The sequence below is a fragment of the Suillus clintonianus genome (assembly GCF_016758775.1).
Source record: "Suillus clintonianus strain FC179 chromosome Unknown DEU56scaffold_33, whole genome shotgun sequence".
NCBI lineage: Eukaryota > Fungi > Basidiomycota > Agaricomycetes > Boletales > Suillaceae > Suillus > Suillus clintonianus.
Window position 1 is genome coordinate 154,689 of NW_024539257.1, and position 16,493 is coordinate 171,181.

The 16,493-nt window shown below is 47.7% G+C and overlaps 3 protein-coding genes across 3 annotated transcripts; 2 read left to right on the forward strand and 1 right to left on the reverse strand.

Annotated features, from left to right (window-relative positions):
• Nucleotides 1-5,084: 5,084 nt before the first annotated feature.
• On the forward strand, nt 5,085-6,029 carry DEU56DRAFT_755892 (uncharacterized protein; the record flags this gene model as incomplete). Its single annotated transcript, XM_041349962.1, has 5 exons — nt 5,085-5,193; nt 5,234-5,270; nt 5,327-5,357; nt 5,799-5,850; nt 5,932-6,029. The coding sequence occupies 5 exons, from the start codon at nt 5,085-5,087 to the stop codon at nt 6,027-6,029; spliced, it is 327 nt and encodes a 108-aa protein (XP_041208707.1).
• A 1,439-nt stretch (nt 6,030-7,468) lies between these two features.
• Nucleotides 7,469-8,832, forward strand: DEU56DRAFT_755893 (uncharacterized protein; the record flags this gene model as incomplete). Its single annotated transcript, XM_041349963.1, has 6 exons — nt 7,469-7,597; nt 7,817-7,839; nt 7,882-7,913; nt 8,123-8,507; nt 8,579-8,655; nt 8,750-8,832. 6 exons carry the CDS (start codon nt 7,469-7,471, stop codon nt 8,830-8,832), a joined length of 729 nt encoding a protein of 242 aa, XP_041208708.1.
• Nucleotides 8,833-11,737: 2,905 nt separating this feature from the next.
• On the reverse strand, nt 11,738-13,426 carry DEU56DRAFT_912485 (uncharacterized protein; the record flags this gene model as incomplete). The annotated part of the gene is made up of 3 exons (XM_041357403.1): nt 11,738-12,535; nt 12,589-13,263; nt 13,331-13,426. 3 exons carry the CDS (start codon nt 13,424-13,426, stop codon nt 11,738-11,740), a joined length of 1,569 nt encoding a protein of 522 aa, XP_041208709.1.
• Between the last annotated feature and the right edge of the window lie 3,067 nt (nt 13,427-16,493).

The window sequence follows — 16,493 nt, forward strand, 5'->3', positions numbered from 1 at the left end:
TAATTATTCACGCAGCATAACCCCTCAGCGAAGCCTTTAAGAAACAAAGGCTGGTCACATTATGAGGTGCTGCGAGGGATCATTCCGACACACACGAGCAGCTGGGTTGGGTTTCATGCCGGCACGAGCCTCACCACAAACACGTCAACTCCTACAGCAACTGGTAGCGACATAACTCAAAATACTACCGCCAATGCCCCCGCCGATGTCATGTCGTCGCTGGAGAACGCGCTCCATCAGGTCGAGTTCCGCGATCTCGATCTCGATGACGACGACATGCGCACCACCCCAATACCGAACGATACCCCACCTGTCCCCGCGCCTATCCTACCTGTCCCCGCGCCTATCACACCTGTCACGCCAAGAGGCTTCAATGCTGCAATGCAGCCTTTTGTTGCCCCCTCAATTTCCATGCCTGGTTCATCAACCGCAGTGAAGCGCAAAGCCGACGGGGACGATAGCGAACGATACGTGTCCCGCCCTCCACACTCTTCAAAAGCAAAGAGTGCGTCAGGGTTGTCAAAATCACAATGTCTCACGCTGCCGCTGGCTTTGGAAGGGTTGGGGGATAAAGTGTCCGGCGAAATAGCTACCGCGTCATCCACACTTCAGGACATCATCACAGCCCACATCATGGAGCCCGTTCCATCCTGCAAGCAGCGCGCCATGCTTCGAGTCCAAGAGGAGAAGGACTTGGATGATTATGACGCTGTTGCGATGATCGGGCTGTTTCAAGCTGACATCACTATCGCTGACGCGTATAATAGCATTACAAGAGATGGTATTAGGAAGATATTTTTAGCGCAGCACCTGCAGGAGGCAAGGAGAGTGTGCGCGAACGAACAGCAACTTTTATAATACCTTTACATTACATCTGCGCGCAATACAATACTTGAAGTTGACAGCAAACATCATCATGATTGGGCAGCAAAGACAAGATACATTGTACATAGGACTAGATACCTACAGCAAAAAAATGACAATATTATTCAGTTTGCACCAGGTGGCACAGGTGCTCCTCTGCACCGCCTTTCCGTAAGGTAGTCATCCCACATTGACTGAGAAATCTCGTCACAAACATTGTGTGCACGAATGCGTGCTGCTTCAGTGGGAGGTCCATCGGCGAGTGTGCCGCTATCATAGTCACCGCTCCACTCATCCACCTCCACGTCACGATAGTCGAGTAATTCGTCTGGGTTGTGGATGCGGATGACATTGTGTACGAGACACAATGCCGGAGGGATGCGGGCCTGTATGTCGGAATTGTACTCTGGAGGGAGCCGAAGTATACGAAAGCGGTTTTTGAGGACACCGAAGATACGCTCGACGACATTGCGGAGCTGCGCGTGGCGTAGGTTGTATAATTCCTGGGCATTGCAAGGCCTGCAAAGATTGTAAGTACTGCGCCAGGGTGATAAGTCAACTCACTGCAACATACACCTGATTTGTGCGGCCCCATTCAGCAAGGTGGTAGTGGACACCACGATAAGGCACGAACAATTCGTCGCATGCACCAAATCCAGCATCTGCCAGGTAAACCTTGCCTGGAGGGATTGTAAAATCAGTGAGACGTGCCACGTTGTAGACACGAGCGTCCGCTGCAGATCCTTGAAAGCCGCTCAACATGTACGTGAAACGCATGTCGAAGTCGCATGCAGCAAGGCAATTTTGAGTTAAATTGCCTTTGCGGTCACGAGCGGCATCGCGATCAGCAGCTGAGGGATGGCAATTGATGTGTGTGCTGTCAATAGCACCAATAATGTTTGCGAAGTACGGGTATAGTTTCGTCGTCTCAACAATTTGAGGGGGTATCGGAGTGTCTGCGTCGGGGAGCCAGACGTAAGTGGAATAGATTGGGCGGGAGGAGAATGCGTTTGAAGTATCTGAAAGGAATAAAATTAGTACGCATAGCTAGGGGTAAGAGTGGGGGGACGCACTTCAATATAGTATCGTTTGAGCGCTGGAAACGCTCAGCAAGGTGGCGTACAGAAATGCCTGTAACGCAGGCATATAGGAAGATGGCTAGCTGCTCTTCTAGGGTGATGTGCTTTGAGTCGTTGATCCCGCCATTGCGAAGTAATTGAAGTAGGATGATGAATGTGGTGATGCACGCCGAGCTCACATCGAATCCGCTCTGGATGGCCATTCAGCAGTTTGTTGACCCAGCCAACCCCCGTCAGGATTGACGTGTGATAGGGTTGTTTGTCATAGTAGGTAGTAGTGTATGCGTTTACAGCGATCCCCGCAATGTTGATGACTTCGGAAGCCGACGAGACCACGCGCTGAAAGAACTGAATGATGGCTTGGAGAAATTTTAAGTCGGATTGTTCAGCGTCTTCTACACTCTCCTCCAAGTCCTCATTAGACTCATCTTCCTCATCTCCTTGGTCCTCCTCATCCCTCTCATGATCCCTCGAGCCTGATGTTGTTGAATCCTCGTCATCGACCTTGTCACGGTATAGCAAGAGGTTGGAAAGCATGGCCACGGTGTGCGTATACTACACGCGCATATTGATAACAACTGATCAGCGTGACATCGGTTTCAAGCTCCGATCAGGGTGTGCTTACTTAACATTGTTTTTTTCTTTTCTGAATTTCTCGAAGTTGGGCGAAATCGTGATCCCAAACAGACTCTAAACAAAGTTCAGCAAGAGGTGTGGGAAATTGCAGTTTTGGACATGGAGCTGGCATAAGTTGGGACACGCCTCCGCCTACCGTGACAGTGTTATTGTCACGTTAATTAGACCATATATAGTAGCTTTGTCATGTCACTTCGTAGACAAAGTTCAATGCAAGTTCAATGACACAAAAAACATATGAGGCAATACGAGTGTGCAATTTGATAGCAGGCAAAACGTAACAAGTACATAGGACAGCGAGCAAAGCATGTGGACTACACAACGACAATTGTAAAGCATGAATCCGAGAATGAGTATGATTCAGAGGCAATCGAGAACAAAATTCAACAAATCGAGAAGCTATGCAAAGTAAGAGAAGCTGCATGAGGTCATTGATTGACAGATCAAAAAATGACGGCGGAGGCAACAAAATCAACGGAATGATCAAACAACTAATGTACAGGCAGTAAGAAGCGGCTGAGTACCTACATGAACTCGTTTGGCAGGCATAGATGCCGCATATACCATTCTAATGACTCGCAATTCATAGTGAAGAATAATGATAGAGCATATAGGTTGAATGAGACGTGTCAATGACGACGACGTGTTCGACGCGCATATGTTCATTGACTTTCGTCACATGACATCACTCATGACATCCAACATACTGGATTTAGAGGACAGCGCCCTTCGACACACATTTCTCATTAGATTAACTATCTAGATGTATTCTATAATATCAAAAATGCCCCCTTCTCAGTAGTCAGCAAAGGATTTTATTAACATACTGCGCCAGTATTGTATAACTCAGATGGACTGGCTCGAAAGATCAAGTGGCTGTATATTAAAGTTCAAAATCTTATGTAATGATATGCTACATATCCGGAATTTCCCTTTCGCACACCTCTTGAAGTTCAGAGCTTCAAACCCAGAGATCCTGAGGTCACGTGCAACGGACGGAAGTGGGAGCTCGTCCAAACAAAGTCGTGGAAATTGCACAATGCACACCAGGCGTTACGAACAAAGCTGCTTAGGTGCTGGTTTGAAACTGTTTGAATATCACCACTTTGGATGATAGTTCCCCGTATGATTTTTGTGAGTGTCTTTCGAAAAAAGGTTTAGTTATGTGACCGGCACGTCTTTAGCATTTCATGTATTTTCACCTGACGATCATCTCGAAGATGCCTGCAACATTCCCGAATCCCTAAGCCTTCCATTCTCTCCTCCGTCTGGCTTCCTTCAGTCAAATCAAGGTGATATATATGCCAAAGGTCGCTTTTACAATGTCACTCGGACCTCGTATCTCATATGCCTATTCCATTCCCCTAGCTGAGCTCTCCTTGCAGCGGCCATCACAAATATCGCCTTCTCAATGCTCAGACATCCCAGTACCAAGGTCCTCAGCTGCGTGCGCCTCCATCATCCGCATGACGCCGAGGTACTCTAAACGATGTGTTTCTTTGCACGGTTCTCAACACCAATTCGACAATGAAATTCGACAATGACTGCCTATTAGTTCTTCCTCGCTCACGGTGCCACACCGCATCTACCATCGGAGGTGGTCATAGGATCTTATCGAAGATGAGGAGGAATTGGGATCGGAAGACGAAGATGAACATGGACATGGACATAGGAGAATTGAATGGGAAATGGAGGCAAAATGAGGAATAGATTGGCGATGCGCTGGCGGTTATCGTTATCAGGGATTTTCCTGGTGTACCGCGGTCTGTAGTCATATATCGATTCGCACTCTCGGGAAAGTCTTCCTCTCTTCAAGTGTCAGTCATACACGACGACCTTCTGCCAACTCCTCAATACGCTTCTTCTTCTTGTTCGTCTTCAGCGGGCGATTTCGGCGAGGTTAATTTCGTACCTCACGAACTGATGGTACGTCTTACCCGTTATACCGGTCTTGTGTAACGCAATTTGCCTCACCCTCACAGTAACCCCAATATATCTGGTACTCACGAACATCTACACGATATGTTGAGCCCGCGGTGGGATGACATGGATGTGCGACGGCTACTACGTCACGTAGGCTTCTTGCATTCAACGAGGCGGTCCCTCCTCCAAACAACAAGCTGAACTTGGCTGATCAGTCCTTGTTGCGAGATAGCATTGACCTTACCCCGTAAGGTGATATTTTGTTCCACGCCGACTTGATCAATTGCCAATATAGCCCTTGCTCCGCAAGGTAGATTTCAGTATGTGGCAATATGCTGGCATAGATGTTGCGCAAGGCGGCATCTCGCTCCATACTGAATTACCAATAGACCTTGCTTCACAAGGTAGATTATAGGTGGCAATCCGCTGGAATTGCAGATATCATCTGTTTGAAGTGGGATTTCAGGTAGACAGGTGCGTCCTACATCGCCGTAGAGGCAGTATTCAGCACATAAAAGCAAGGAAGGCGTCTTCTTACTGTCCACTTCAGATTGACATACCAGTATCACATCCTCATAAACAATGCGTTTCTCCCTTGTCCTCGCTGTTGCTGCTGCTTTGACAACATCAGTATCTGCCGCTGCCGCTTTGACAACATCAGTATCTCCCGCTGCCGCTGTCAGTCTGGGCAGTGAGAGCAGTGAAGGCTGTCCTGTCATGTGCATTATTAGTAGCCAGTGTTCAGCCTGCAGTGATGATGCCTTTTGTGTGAGTATGAGTAGCTTGTGTCTTGAACTTAACCACTTAACTAACCGACGTCGTAGATCTTCTTTGTATGCTTCTACTAGTGTGGTAGTGAGTCGTGTTTCTGCTTTCACATTGACGCAGTATGATTGATTGCACGACGCGTGAAGCCTCGATCAGATGGTTGATCATTGGGGGTGAGATAAGGACTTCCGTGGCGTCAGAGGCAAAGTTTTTTTTTGGGATGATAAGGCCGTGTCTATTGTTGGATATTGAGAAGTCTTGTGGTATCAGAGCCCTTGCAAACTAGCAGATAGTACAGAGCCGGTTCTCTATAGGCTTGCTTAGCGGAAAAAAAAATGAGTGTTTAAGTACCAAGAAGGCGAGCGATGGGAAGGGCATCGTTGATGTCTGAGTCGGATATGCACAAGGGTGTTAGTCGGCTTCTTGGTCTGAGTTTTTCGAAAGCGTCTTGACTCCGCCCGCGATGGTAATGTAGGATCGACCTCATCGATGAGTTCTGAGACAACATACAATATGACTGGATGGCAGATACTATCTGCAGCCAAGGTGTTGACTGGGATTGCAAATGCAGAATTGATAAGTGAGCCATAGAAACGAGATACATCTTCATTATGGAAGTCGTCACATGTGGCCCTCGTAGATTGAGACTGTCGTGGCTCAGGTCGCGAGCGAGGCTTTCACTTGGGCGGAGACATTCCCGCGCCTCAAGGAGGCCAGGGAGAAGCATTAGTAGGCGGGTCAAAATCTTGGTTGGCGTAAACAGAGACACATCGGTTATGTCGAGGAATTTGTGTTCTCGCTGGGAGTCCCCACTGGACTGGTAATAAATGAGGCGGTCTGAACTAAAAAATCGTCCTCGTTGTCAGCATCGGTGTCGGCGACGACGACGACGAGTGTGCACAAGAATTTGCTTTCACATCAATTTTACATTGCACAAGCGTGTCGAAGTCTCACATGGTTCATAATGTAACAAGGGAGATATGTGTTCTCGCCCGGCCTCAGATCTAAGACCTGATGAAGCTCTGTGCCATATCCGTAACGATGAAGATGGATAGCGGCTTAATCTGCATTTTCCGCAGTGAGAAGGGGTGAAGTACAAGATAAGGCAGGGTGGAAAGGTGGTCCGAGTGATGCGGTATAAGCCACCGTTTGATGTGCATGTCACTCCGGTAAAAAGCCGACTTGGAATAAAATAGAAGGACAAAATCTAAAGATTTGAAGAAGTCGTCGAGGCGAAAATCGGGGTACGTACGAGATATAAGGTATCATAATTGAGGAGTGAGGGTCTTGACAGAGAGCACATTTGTTGTATTGGCTTGAGCGCTGCGTTCAAGTTCGCGCTCCTCGCTAACAGATCCTGCCCATGTAGTGCCCTCGGACCTCGCCTGACTCACCTGGGGAGAAAGTTAGTCTCCTGTGGTCAGACCTTGACAATATGAAGATAATCGTTCCTGGAGAAATTTGAGCCTGTCTGCATCGGGACGCCGGCAACAATGACTCAAACAAATAAGTTAGAGTTGAATAAAATTTCCCACGTTTGGTGCCAACAACATTAATGCCAACCAGATGATGACTTGCACTGTCTGGAAGTGCCCAGCCAGCAAAGTTTTGTTGTCGACGGAGGCAACACTCTATCAGGTACATTTGTAGTGCTGATCCACTAGGACTTGTGCTTCCACTCATCGAAACCCGTGTGTTCAGTCAGGAAGCGGTGTCCGTTTTGGCGCTCTCTCTTTCGAGCCGACGCCGCCAATGCATCCTCTTCTAGAGGCAAGCACCATCATGTCATTTGGGCCACGGATGGGCTCGTCCATGCGTACCTTGCGAGGCAAGTCAACGACCACAGAGGACATCTTTGTGTGATATAACGAACCGGCGCTTCGGCATCTTCTTCAAGGAGGTAGGTCAGGTTTCTTGTGCTTCTTAGTTCGGCATCCGACATTCAAGTAATTTTTCAGCTGTTGCTATCGTGATCGTACTTGACGTGGATGTCCCAGGTATTTGCTTTCTAGCTCACATCTACTGCAGACTCACGAGTCACCCTGATCATTGGTCCCGCCAGCCTAGCTCTCTAGAGTGGTATTGGATGATGGATGTCCTCTATATGTTGTACATGTCTATGTATGCGTGTTCGTCAGGACCCCAGAACTATGTGACCCCTGTCACCTGCCTCGTGATGCACTTCTGATCTCTTCGCTATGTCTCGTTCTAGCCCTTGCCTCGTGCTCCTAACCCCTGCACTGCGCTCCCCGCTCCCCGCTCCACCATCAAGCACGTTGCTGCCAGGATCGCCCATAGCGAGTACGAGAGGTATCCCTAATTACCCTGTACGTATACACTAATTTAAATGTACTATCAAACAATCTCATGTTGTTCCGTCAGCCTATCAGATAATGCAACACCAACCAATCACACCTCCACCACCAAGTCTGACTCATCTTGCATCTTCACCATCTACCTCGCCGCCAAACGGCTGACTACTCTAGCCACATTCTGCGTTTTTGAGTTTTCTTTTCGGGAACGTGGAATATGTACGAAAGGGTTAGGATGAGACGGCGCTGTTTGCGACGTATGCTGATATCAGTGTTATCCTATGATGCCGATTAGCTAGTCGCTGGAATGTCATTGTGGCAGCTGTAAATGGTACGTCCGAAACCTTATTGTATGCACTAGTCTGATGATCAAACTTGAACAGCTGCTGTGCTGTTCATTTTCATCAGATTTTCCCCCTACAACTTTGCATATGTGTCTGTGCATGTTTTGTCGCGTGCTTTATCCACCCTAGTGGGCTATCCTTCCGGATCTAGTTCGTATCAGTCGCTCTATACGTTCGTTGTGCCACATATTTGCAGCTGTCAGTGCCACAGGTGTTGCACCTGCGCAGTTGCGCAGCTTCATGTCCCACGAGCTGCCGTATGCAACAGCGTCACGGAAGAGGCCGAGCTGCTTGCTCGGTCATGCAGGTGGCGCAGACTATCAATCAGGACGGTATCTTGCAGTGAAAATTGATATAACATCGATGCACCATCTGTACCATCTGCAAGATGGATATGGACGGGCTCAAACACAAAAGTTCTCCCCTGCAAGACAACAAAAACAGCCCGGATCTAAACTTCAATGCTACCGAGTCCTGACCTTCACACTGCGAACCAGGACTCCAGCCACTGCGCCAGGACCCCGGCACTCCCACGGAGGATCTGTGCCAGATCTCGCCGATACAATGATGCATTTAGTACAGTGTGTTTTGCATTGGCTGTCACCCGAGCCACATCCTTTGCCATATTGTGCGCATTCATATGACATTATAGTTCAATGACTGAGGCGGAGGGCGCCGAGGGTGCATACGCGGCGACACATGCCGAGGATGAGGAGCGGGCACCGGGATGTATGTTTGAAAGGGGTTGCTGGTAGTACAGGTATGTCATCTATTGGCTCCGTTTGATCCTTCCCCACTTTTCATCCTTGACTTTCTCATTCAGTACCGACAGAATATGATCTTGTTGTCTTGTGTAAAAAACATCAAATTTATTGTCCTCGGAAGTCATATGACCTTGTCGAATGAACTTCGAGGAGCTGTTACGCTCCCTAGGCCTGGAATAGGGGCAGAGTACCACTGTTCTTCGAGAATGATTTTAACGGTAGGCTTTTTTGGTCGTTATAATCGCACCCAAGGCTGTGTTCGATCATTAAAAGAAATGTGATTTCATTGATCGAACTTCTTAACTAGGAGATATGGAGAACGGCATCCAAAGTAAGTTGAACTGCAAAAGTCGCAGAGAATTTAGTCTTTCGTGGCGTTCAAATTTTTCATGTGTGGCTGCTTTGCGCCCCATGATTTAGGTTAGGTTGAAGGCTCGTGGATTCATGTCCCCGTTCTATCCGATTTCATGCTTCGAACAATCATGACAGGAAAGGATTAATTCCTCGAATTTTCATTTTGCCGATGCAATCGCTGAATGGTGTATATATAGCATGGGCGTCATCGTCATATGTCCGCCAAGTTCGCCACTCTCTCGAACCCACCCTCCAGCAGTATGACCCTCATATTAAATGATCCCATTTGGTGGCCGCTCATTAATGCGAATCGTGTTGGCAGTTATCTTACAGGTTCGTGCAGAGCCACTTGATGGGGATGACTCGATTTAACATTGGCTACGGTTTCGTAGTTGCCTCATCTGCCTGGTTGATATTTGATTGTGGTGAGCAAAATACTATTATAAAACCATTCACAATTTTATATACTTATGGTCCTTCCAGCGCTGACATTCACCCGAGAGGTAGGTTAATGCCCCTACCCGAGCAACCATCTCGCTAATAATGGTTTTAAGGTCGAACTGGTCTGGGTGGGTAGAGTACCACATCAGAAGAAACGCGTGAAAATACAATTAATTCGGTGCAGATGCAACATTGGTCCCTGATTACTGTTTTGTATTTTAGTGTACGTTGCTTGCATCACAAATGTGGTTGGCAAGTCGTGCTGACTTGAAAATATGCTAGGTACGCTACATTGGAATATTATATGCAGTGTATGTTTGGAAGGCCAAGTATTTAGCAGTGCACTAACTGGCATTGACAATCTCTCCCAACCAGGATTGTCATATTGTGTATGTCTCCTCACACACCACCATGTCACTTTCTTCTAATGTACAGCATACAGTAGAAGTTCAGACAATCTCGGTGACAGATATCGTGAGTACTCTTCACCGATGCATGCCGTTTCCGTTCACCCACCGCGCTCACATCAGGGGTGAGCGAGATTCTTGACCAGCCTGTTCGCTCATTATAATGTCTTCCACAGGTGTGAGTGTGTTTCGAGTGTGTGATCCTCAGATGCTGATAACTAACGTTGCATAATTTTTCAGGCCTTGTTTTGTACAACGCAATGAAATGGACGAATGTCGTCGTAACTGCGATCCTGGGCGGTGAGCTACGCGGTTGCAATATCTTTGCTTGACTGAAACATCATGCAAGTCATCATGATTGCTCGGCTACATGCTATGTATCAGGGATCCAAAAAAATCTTGATATTTCTCATCGTTGTGTTCCTGGCTGTAAACATTACCGATGTAGTGATTGCCGCTATAACAACGGGGCGCAATTCAGGGGGTAAGCTTAATTATCGATAAAAGACTTCAGTGTATGAGGTTCATTGACTAACATTAGAGGAACTGGTTCTCTCCGGAACCTTTCAATGCACTATTAACGGTGAAGGAGATGTCCTACTTCTGGATTCCGTTGCATGGATAGTACCCACTTTTTGGCATGTCCTCGTACTGTGTCTCGCAGTCTGGATTGTTGTAGAACACTTTCGTGAACTGCGGAGACACTCAGCAGGAGGGCTTATCGGGGGCTATTTCAAGGAGTTAATGAAAACTCACCTGGTTTACTTTGCGAGGTGAGTTCATATGTGGATGTGCTTCTATTTTCTGCTGAAGGTCCGCACCTGATAGCTCTGTTGCTGTTTCTTGCTTCGAGCTCAGCCATTTGTCTCCAACCATCTCAGTGGTACGTCGATCTGTTGCTGAATTCTGCATGCGAGCATAGCTCATCGTTTTTTGCAGGATCCATATTCCTTGAAAAATCATATTTACTTCGGTGTTATTCAAATCTTCTTGGTCGCGCAGATGTTTGCGCTGGGACCACGCCTCATCCTCTGCGTTCGAGAATATCATGCCGAGCTCGTGGCCGACTCCGATACAGGAAACGCGATGGCTTCACTCGCTTTCCAGCAGTATGTGGATATTGTGTAGCACGGAAAGTGCTCGATGTCATCTACACTTTTCGGGTATTCTGCGGGGAGCTGGGTTTTGTTCAAAATTTCGTCTATAGGTGTAACGGTTTCGTCGGTATGGCCTCCGTTCAGTATACCATTGGTTCCTTTCCATTCTTCCTTTCCAACTCGACCACGCTCATTAAATCAATTTCATTATATTCGGTCACATTGCGATGACTTTACAACCCCACTACCTTACCTACCGCTCCTTACTTCTGATACCTAGGTATATTTAAGTAATAGCTGAAGCACGCGTCTGGATCACATCTCCTGTTATCCGAAAATCGAAAGACATACCAGCGTCCTTCTTCTCGAATTCCTTGTCTGCATCAAACACTATAAGGGGAGATAAATCGACAAAAGTACTGACAATGTATTATCAATCCCGGATTTCAAACTCTACGCTGCCTCTTCCTGCATCCTATGGAGTCCTCCGCGCATCGTGTGTGATCCAACATGCTTGGCATGCTGGAGTTCGTCGTTCGATGATTGAGAAGGGGTCTTATGGGAATTAGTCACTATTAATAAGTGTGGAAGACGCGAGGAGGAATGCTTTGACAGGTGAAGCGCTCGCCACAACGGGACATACCACCCATGCCAGTGGTCATCCATTCTAGTAACAGTCTAAACTAAAAGATAATACTTTTAATGAGCTGACTAGGAGATCGGAATGTAAAGTTTTAAAGACTCTGCTCTAGATGTCAATGACTTCAAGCCTGCTGAGCTGTGGTGCACGGAGGTCCGCTCCTTCCCGATATCCCCCCGCCTTGAGAAGATAGATCCTATCCCTATCAAGCCATATGTCCTCTAACTCGCCAAAACCAAATTTCCTATCCCATACGACCTCAACGTAAGGCAGGGACGTTGCAGTTGTCACGACCTCAAACTTGCCAAGAGTGGAGCAAAATGTTTGCACCACAGATGATGGCTCCTTCACCACTCGTCCTAAACCCTTTCTGTTCGTCACAGCAAGTGGGCTGAAGTCCATCATATGTAATACATACTTCGTGGAATGACTGAAAACCGAAGTGTCGACTGGGAATGTCTGCAAAACTCGATTCCCGCTAACGTAAACTTTGCATTCGTCTGTGTGCTCGAAAATACGAGTATTTGAAGGGCCCCAGTGATTCCACGGTATTGGCATTCCTGCTACCATTTCTTCAAGGTCGAAAAAAATCTTCGTGGAAACGACGAAGATTGAAGCAGACGCAGTAATGCATAGCAGCCGTTGTTTGGCGTCTGAGATATGTGTCGTTTGTTGGGCTTGCGTCTGCCATTCTGAGCTATGTTCAATATCATCCATAGGAAGGAAGCACTGTGTGTCCTCCAGTGGGATGGGCATTAGGAAGCACGCCAGCAATTGCGGCGTCTGGGACATATCACCGATTGAGTAAAGCTTCAAATCGTGGGTGACAACGAGCAACCTATTGTTTCCGAGAAAACAAAAATCGATCCGGTCCAATGGGCGCTGTATTATGTCGCCAAGGACGCTCTAAATTGAGAATAGATTGTCAAGTATTTCAACCATTTCTGACCAAGCCTCACATTGGATTCCGTCGAGTGTTGCCAATCCCAAATCTGCAACTGCCACATCTTGTAGGATAAAGTCGAGGATACAACGAACAAGCAGCGCAGCACAGCGATGTGCCTCCCAAAACATTTGATCTTCGCTCCCGTTGTTTCAATTAAGTTGTCGTCAGCTCGGGGCAACTCCGACATAAACAGTGTCTGGCCGACGGCTTGGGGATGAACACGATCGCTTTCCAGCGCTCTAAGGTCAACGTGAAGTCTCTCGTCATCAACAATATACACGACGGCGATCAGGTTTTGTGCTAGGTCCATGAGCACGTTGAGGTTGGTTGAGTTGGGAACTGAACGCAATGTTCCTGGAGACCAGTTGCGCTGGATTGATTGTTGTGGGGGCTTTGGTAGTATTGGCATGATCACCGCCGAGTCTTCATCTCGGTCGCACACGTAGAGATGCCCACTGGCGAAATTTTTTTGCGAGAAGTCCAGTTCATCAGGTATGAAGACTGTCTCGAAAGAGTGGATGTCAACTTTGAACCACGCGTGGGCTTCGTCTCTCAAGAGCTGTAGGCGCTCGGAAACAGGCGTGTGATTTCCCGTTCTGGGGACAGGGAGCAATAGTTGGCCACTGAGTTCAACGATGTATTGAAGCTCGGAGGAGAACATGTACATCTGACGGAGGAGCTTACATACCTACAAGAGGATCGTCAGTATGAAATTACATCTGATACAGCACGATGGTAGATTGATTGTTACTCACAGCCGTACAACGAAGAATATCTCGGCAAGGAAGGAAGCTCAGAATGTAAACGTGGAGTTCTTCAGAAAGAGACAGGAATGCTGCGTTAGGCGTCATTTCGTGATCCACTCTCTTCACGAGGTGAGATAAACAACTAGTCTCGACTGTTATTGGATATGAGTGGGAAGTCGCTGGAAAGCTTTGAGCTTGAGCGCCCGCCATCAGGCACAATGTTGCAACGGCCTATAATTCAACTTCGCGGAAGGTTAGCCTTAGTATAATCTACCCTAGGCAGATTTTGAAAGAAAGTTATCGAAGGAAGAGAGTCGCTCCTTTCAATAAGGCCTGCTGTCGATGGCAACATGATGCGTCTTACCGTCATATGATCACTTTAGCGAGCTTAGTCAATCGGAAAACACATCATTCTTCGCACGTCGGATACGTTCGTTGAACAATTCCACCTGTTTCCACACGCAAGGTACACAGTCACTCGCCTGCATACTCACACCCCTCCGAATCTGTCTGTATGTTGCGATAAGATCTACTAAGTAGTAGCACATGACTTGGTGATACGACCGTTAGCCATTGTTTGGTACTTGCGTCTTCTGAGAGTCTTTGCCCGATCGGATATTAGCTCCACGATGATTTGGACGGGGAAGTGCCCATATCATAACATCTGCAGTTACTGCCATGAACGTTGTGAGCGAGAGATCCGCCCCATCGATGCTACAAGCGGCACGGTTCGATCTCCAGAAGTTCCTGTGCATTCGCGTGACCAAGAGAAATAGAGCAATGATGTGAGTCCTGTTACTGAATAAGTCATCCCCACCTTCACCAAACGAGAATAAACAAACTCTGCAATCATGTGTACCACCGGAAACTGTGTCTCGCGTTAATGTGGCGGCTTTGAGTGTGCACAGTGACTCACCGGAAGGAAGATTGTAGCGAGGACGATACCGAGACCACGCATAGGCTAAGTCGGTTTTCGATCCTCCCACCACCATGACTCTCGACCGCGCGATATAGCGCGCACACAAATAATTATGAAAGCATGTTTAATCAAAGGCATGCAGTTAGTTTGAGTTCATATTTGAGTAGCAGCTCCGAATTCGGCGACAACTAGCGAGAAATACACCGCAATCACTAAAGACCTTGCCTTTGTATCCACGTATCCGATACCCCCAGGAATCGAGCATTCTCCTTTAGTCAGGTATACACAGTATGTAGTCGTATACCTGAATGTTAAAGTAAAATGTCGATTTACTGCAAGGTCATGACAACTTGTATCGCTCACCCAAAGTGAAGTTAATGCAACTATTAGGAGAAGAAACACAGATCAACGAAAGCAACTGATCCAATGGTGTAACGGGATGTCCCGTAGGGACTGAGCCAGGGGAGATAGAGTCACGGGATAGGGTGCCAGAGGTCAGAGGAGGTTCGGGGGTCTAGGTAGACAAGGACAGTTGGTAGACACGAGGCAGCTCAGACATCTACGTTGTTGTGCACATCTCTACGAGACTGCAGGTCTGGCCGGTCCAATGGGCACAGCTGCACCATAATAGCACTGGATGAGGCGTTGGTAATCTAGGATTGAATCAACGACAGAAGTGGTACTCACGTTTGACCACAAGAGCACGCCAGCTTGAAACCCTTACGAAGCACTCATACTGGTTAATGGCGACCAATCACTTCGCTACGGTTTGTTTATAATGTATACGATCCAAGCGATGCAGCACCCCGTGGACGTTGGCCAGACAAACATCTGGGAGCCGGTGATCCTGTCGTAACGCAAACTGTGGCATGGAACATACTCTCATCAGTGTGGTCGCGACAGCTGCAGCCTCAGTTGCATCAGAACATGTCAAGTGCATAGCAATGCACCACCTATAAAGGGTGTACTTCCATAGGCACCTATACAGTAACCATCATTCACGTTCCCTAAAAGAAATGTTCTGATCCACACATCGAGAACCTATCAGCGGGGTAATGTTCAACCCTAGCCACATTAAGAAGACACGGATTGGTCACTAAAATTCAACAGAATACCTCGTAGTGAATAACTGAGGAGTACGATGGGAGAGACGTACGAAAAATCAAATGGATAGCAAGTCGGCACAGGAAACCACCCATAACGTATCTCATCATATCATGCTGTCGAAAACGGCAGCTCGTACACTCATCAACTGTGAAAGAGCAATGTCAGGAGTAATGTGGGATTCTTTCGAACGTAACGATCCAATCAGCAGGCGCGCAGCCACAACCCGCGCGGGCCGGACACCCGTGGCAACTGCAGATGTAACACTCTGAATACATCGAGTGACTAGCGATTGACACAGAAGAGGAAACCGCGAAATACAAGAGCATGTTGGTGGAGAGCCATCGTGCTGTAGCCAGAGGTGGGGAATCGACGAAAACATGCACAAAATGAGCTGTCATCCACCCGTGTAGGTCTGCCAGCGCAATTCTCGCGGCCTCCAAAATGGCCCTCAGGAATGGCTCATAGCACTACCGCAGGTCAGGATAAAGCACGGTGCAATATGGCGCCAGCCGTGGTGCAGCCTGAGTGCTTCGTCTGTACAGTACTGCTGAGCTGCTAGCATAACACGAGGATAACCGTGACGCACCTTTGCAAACACAAGTCTCTCGACTCCAAACAAAACATCCACTGTCTCCGCTATCCGTCCGTCCGCCTCGTTCTTCTGTAAAGTCGGGGTTGGCACTTTTGACCGGTACCCTGCGTGAGTAGTGAATCAAGTACTGTGAATGGCTGACGTAAGACAAAAAAAGCCAAACAACTGTTGATTCGCTCAAGATTAGACTCGTAACCAGTACTCAACTCACCGAGAATCTTGGTCCCTGCAAGACAACAGCGTTAACAACCCGCAGATCTCAATAAACTGCCAGTTCTTGCAGACGTTAGCTGCTGCTGTCAGTGATATTTAACATGTGTCGGTAGCAATACAGTCCCGCCAGAAGATGCGGGGCCTACATACCAAAACATACCAATCAGGTGAGAGTTCCGTCGGAGTCGTGTCGAGTGTTGATGGTTCATACTCGAAAGCGGTGCACCTAGTATAGGCGACAACCAGCGAGATGAGGGACATAATTATAGGTATTCGCGACACGCTACGATAGCATGCGTCTCCGAAAGGCAACGCTGTTGCAAGCGGACACCGCAGTGGTG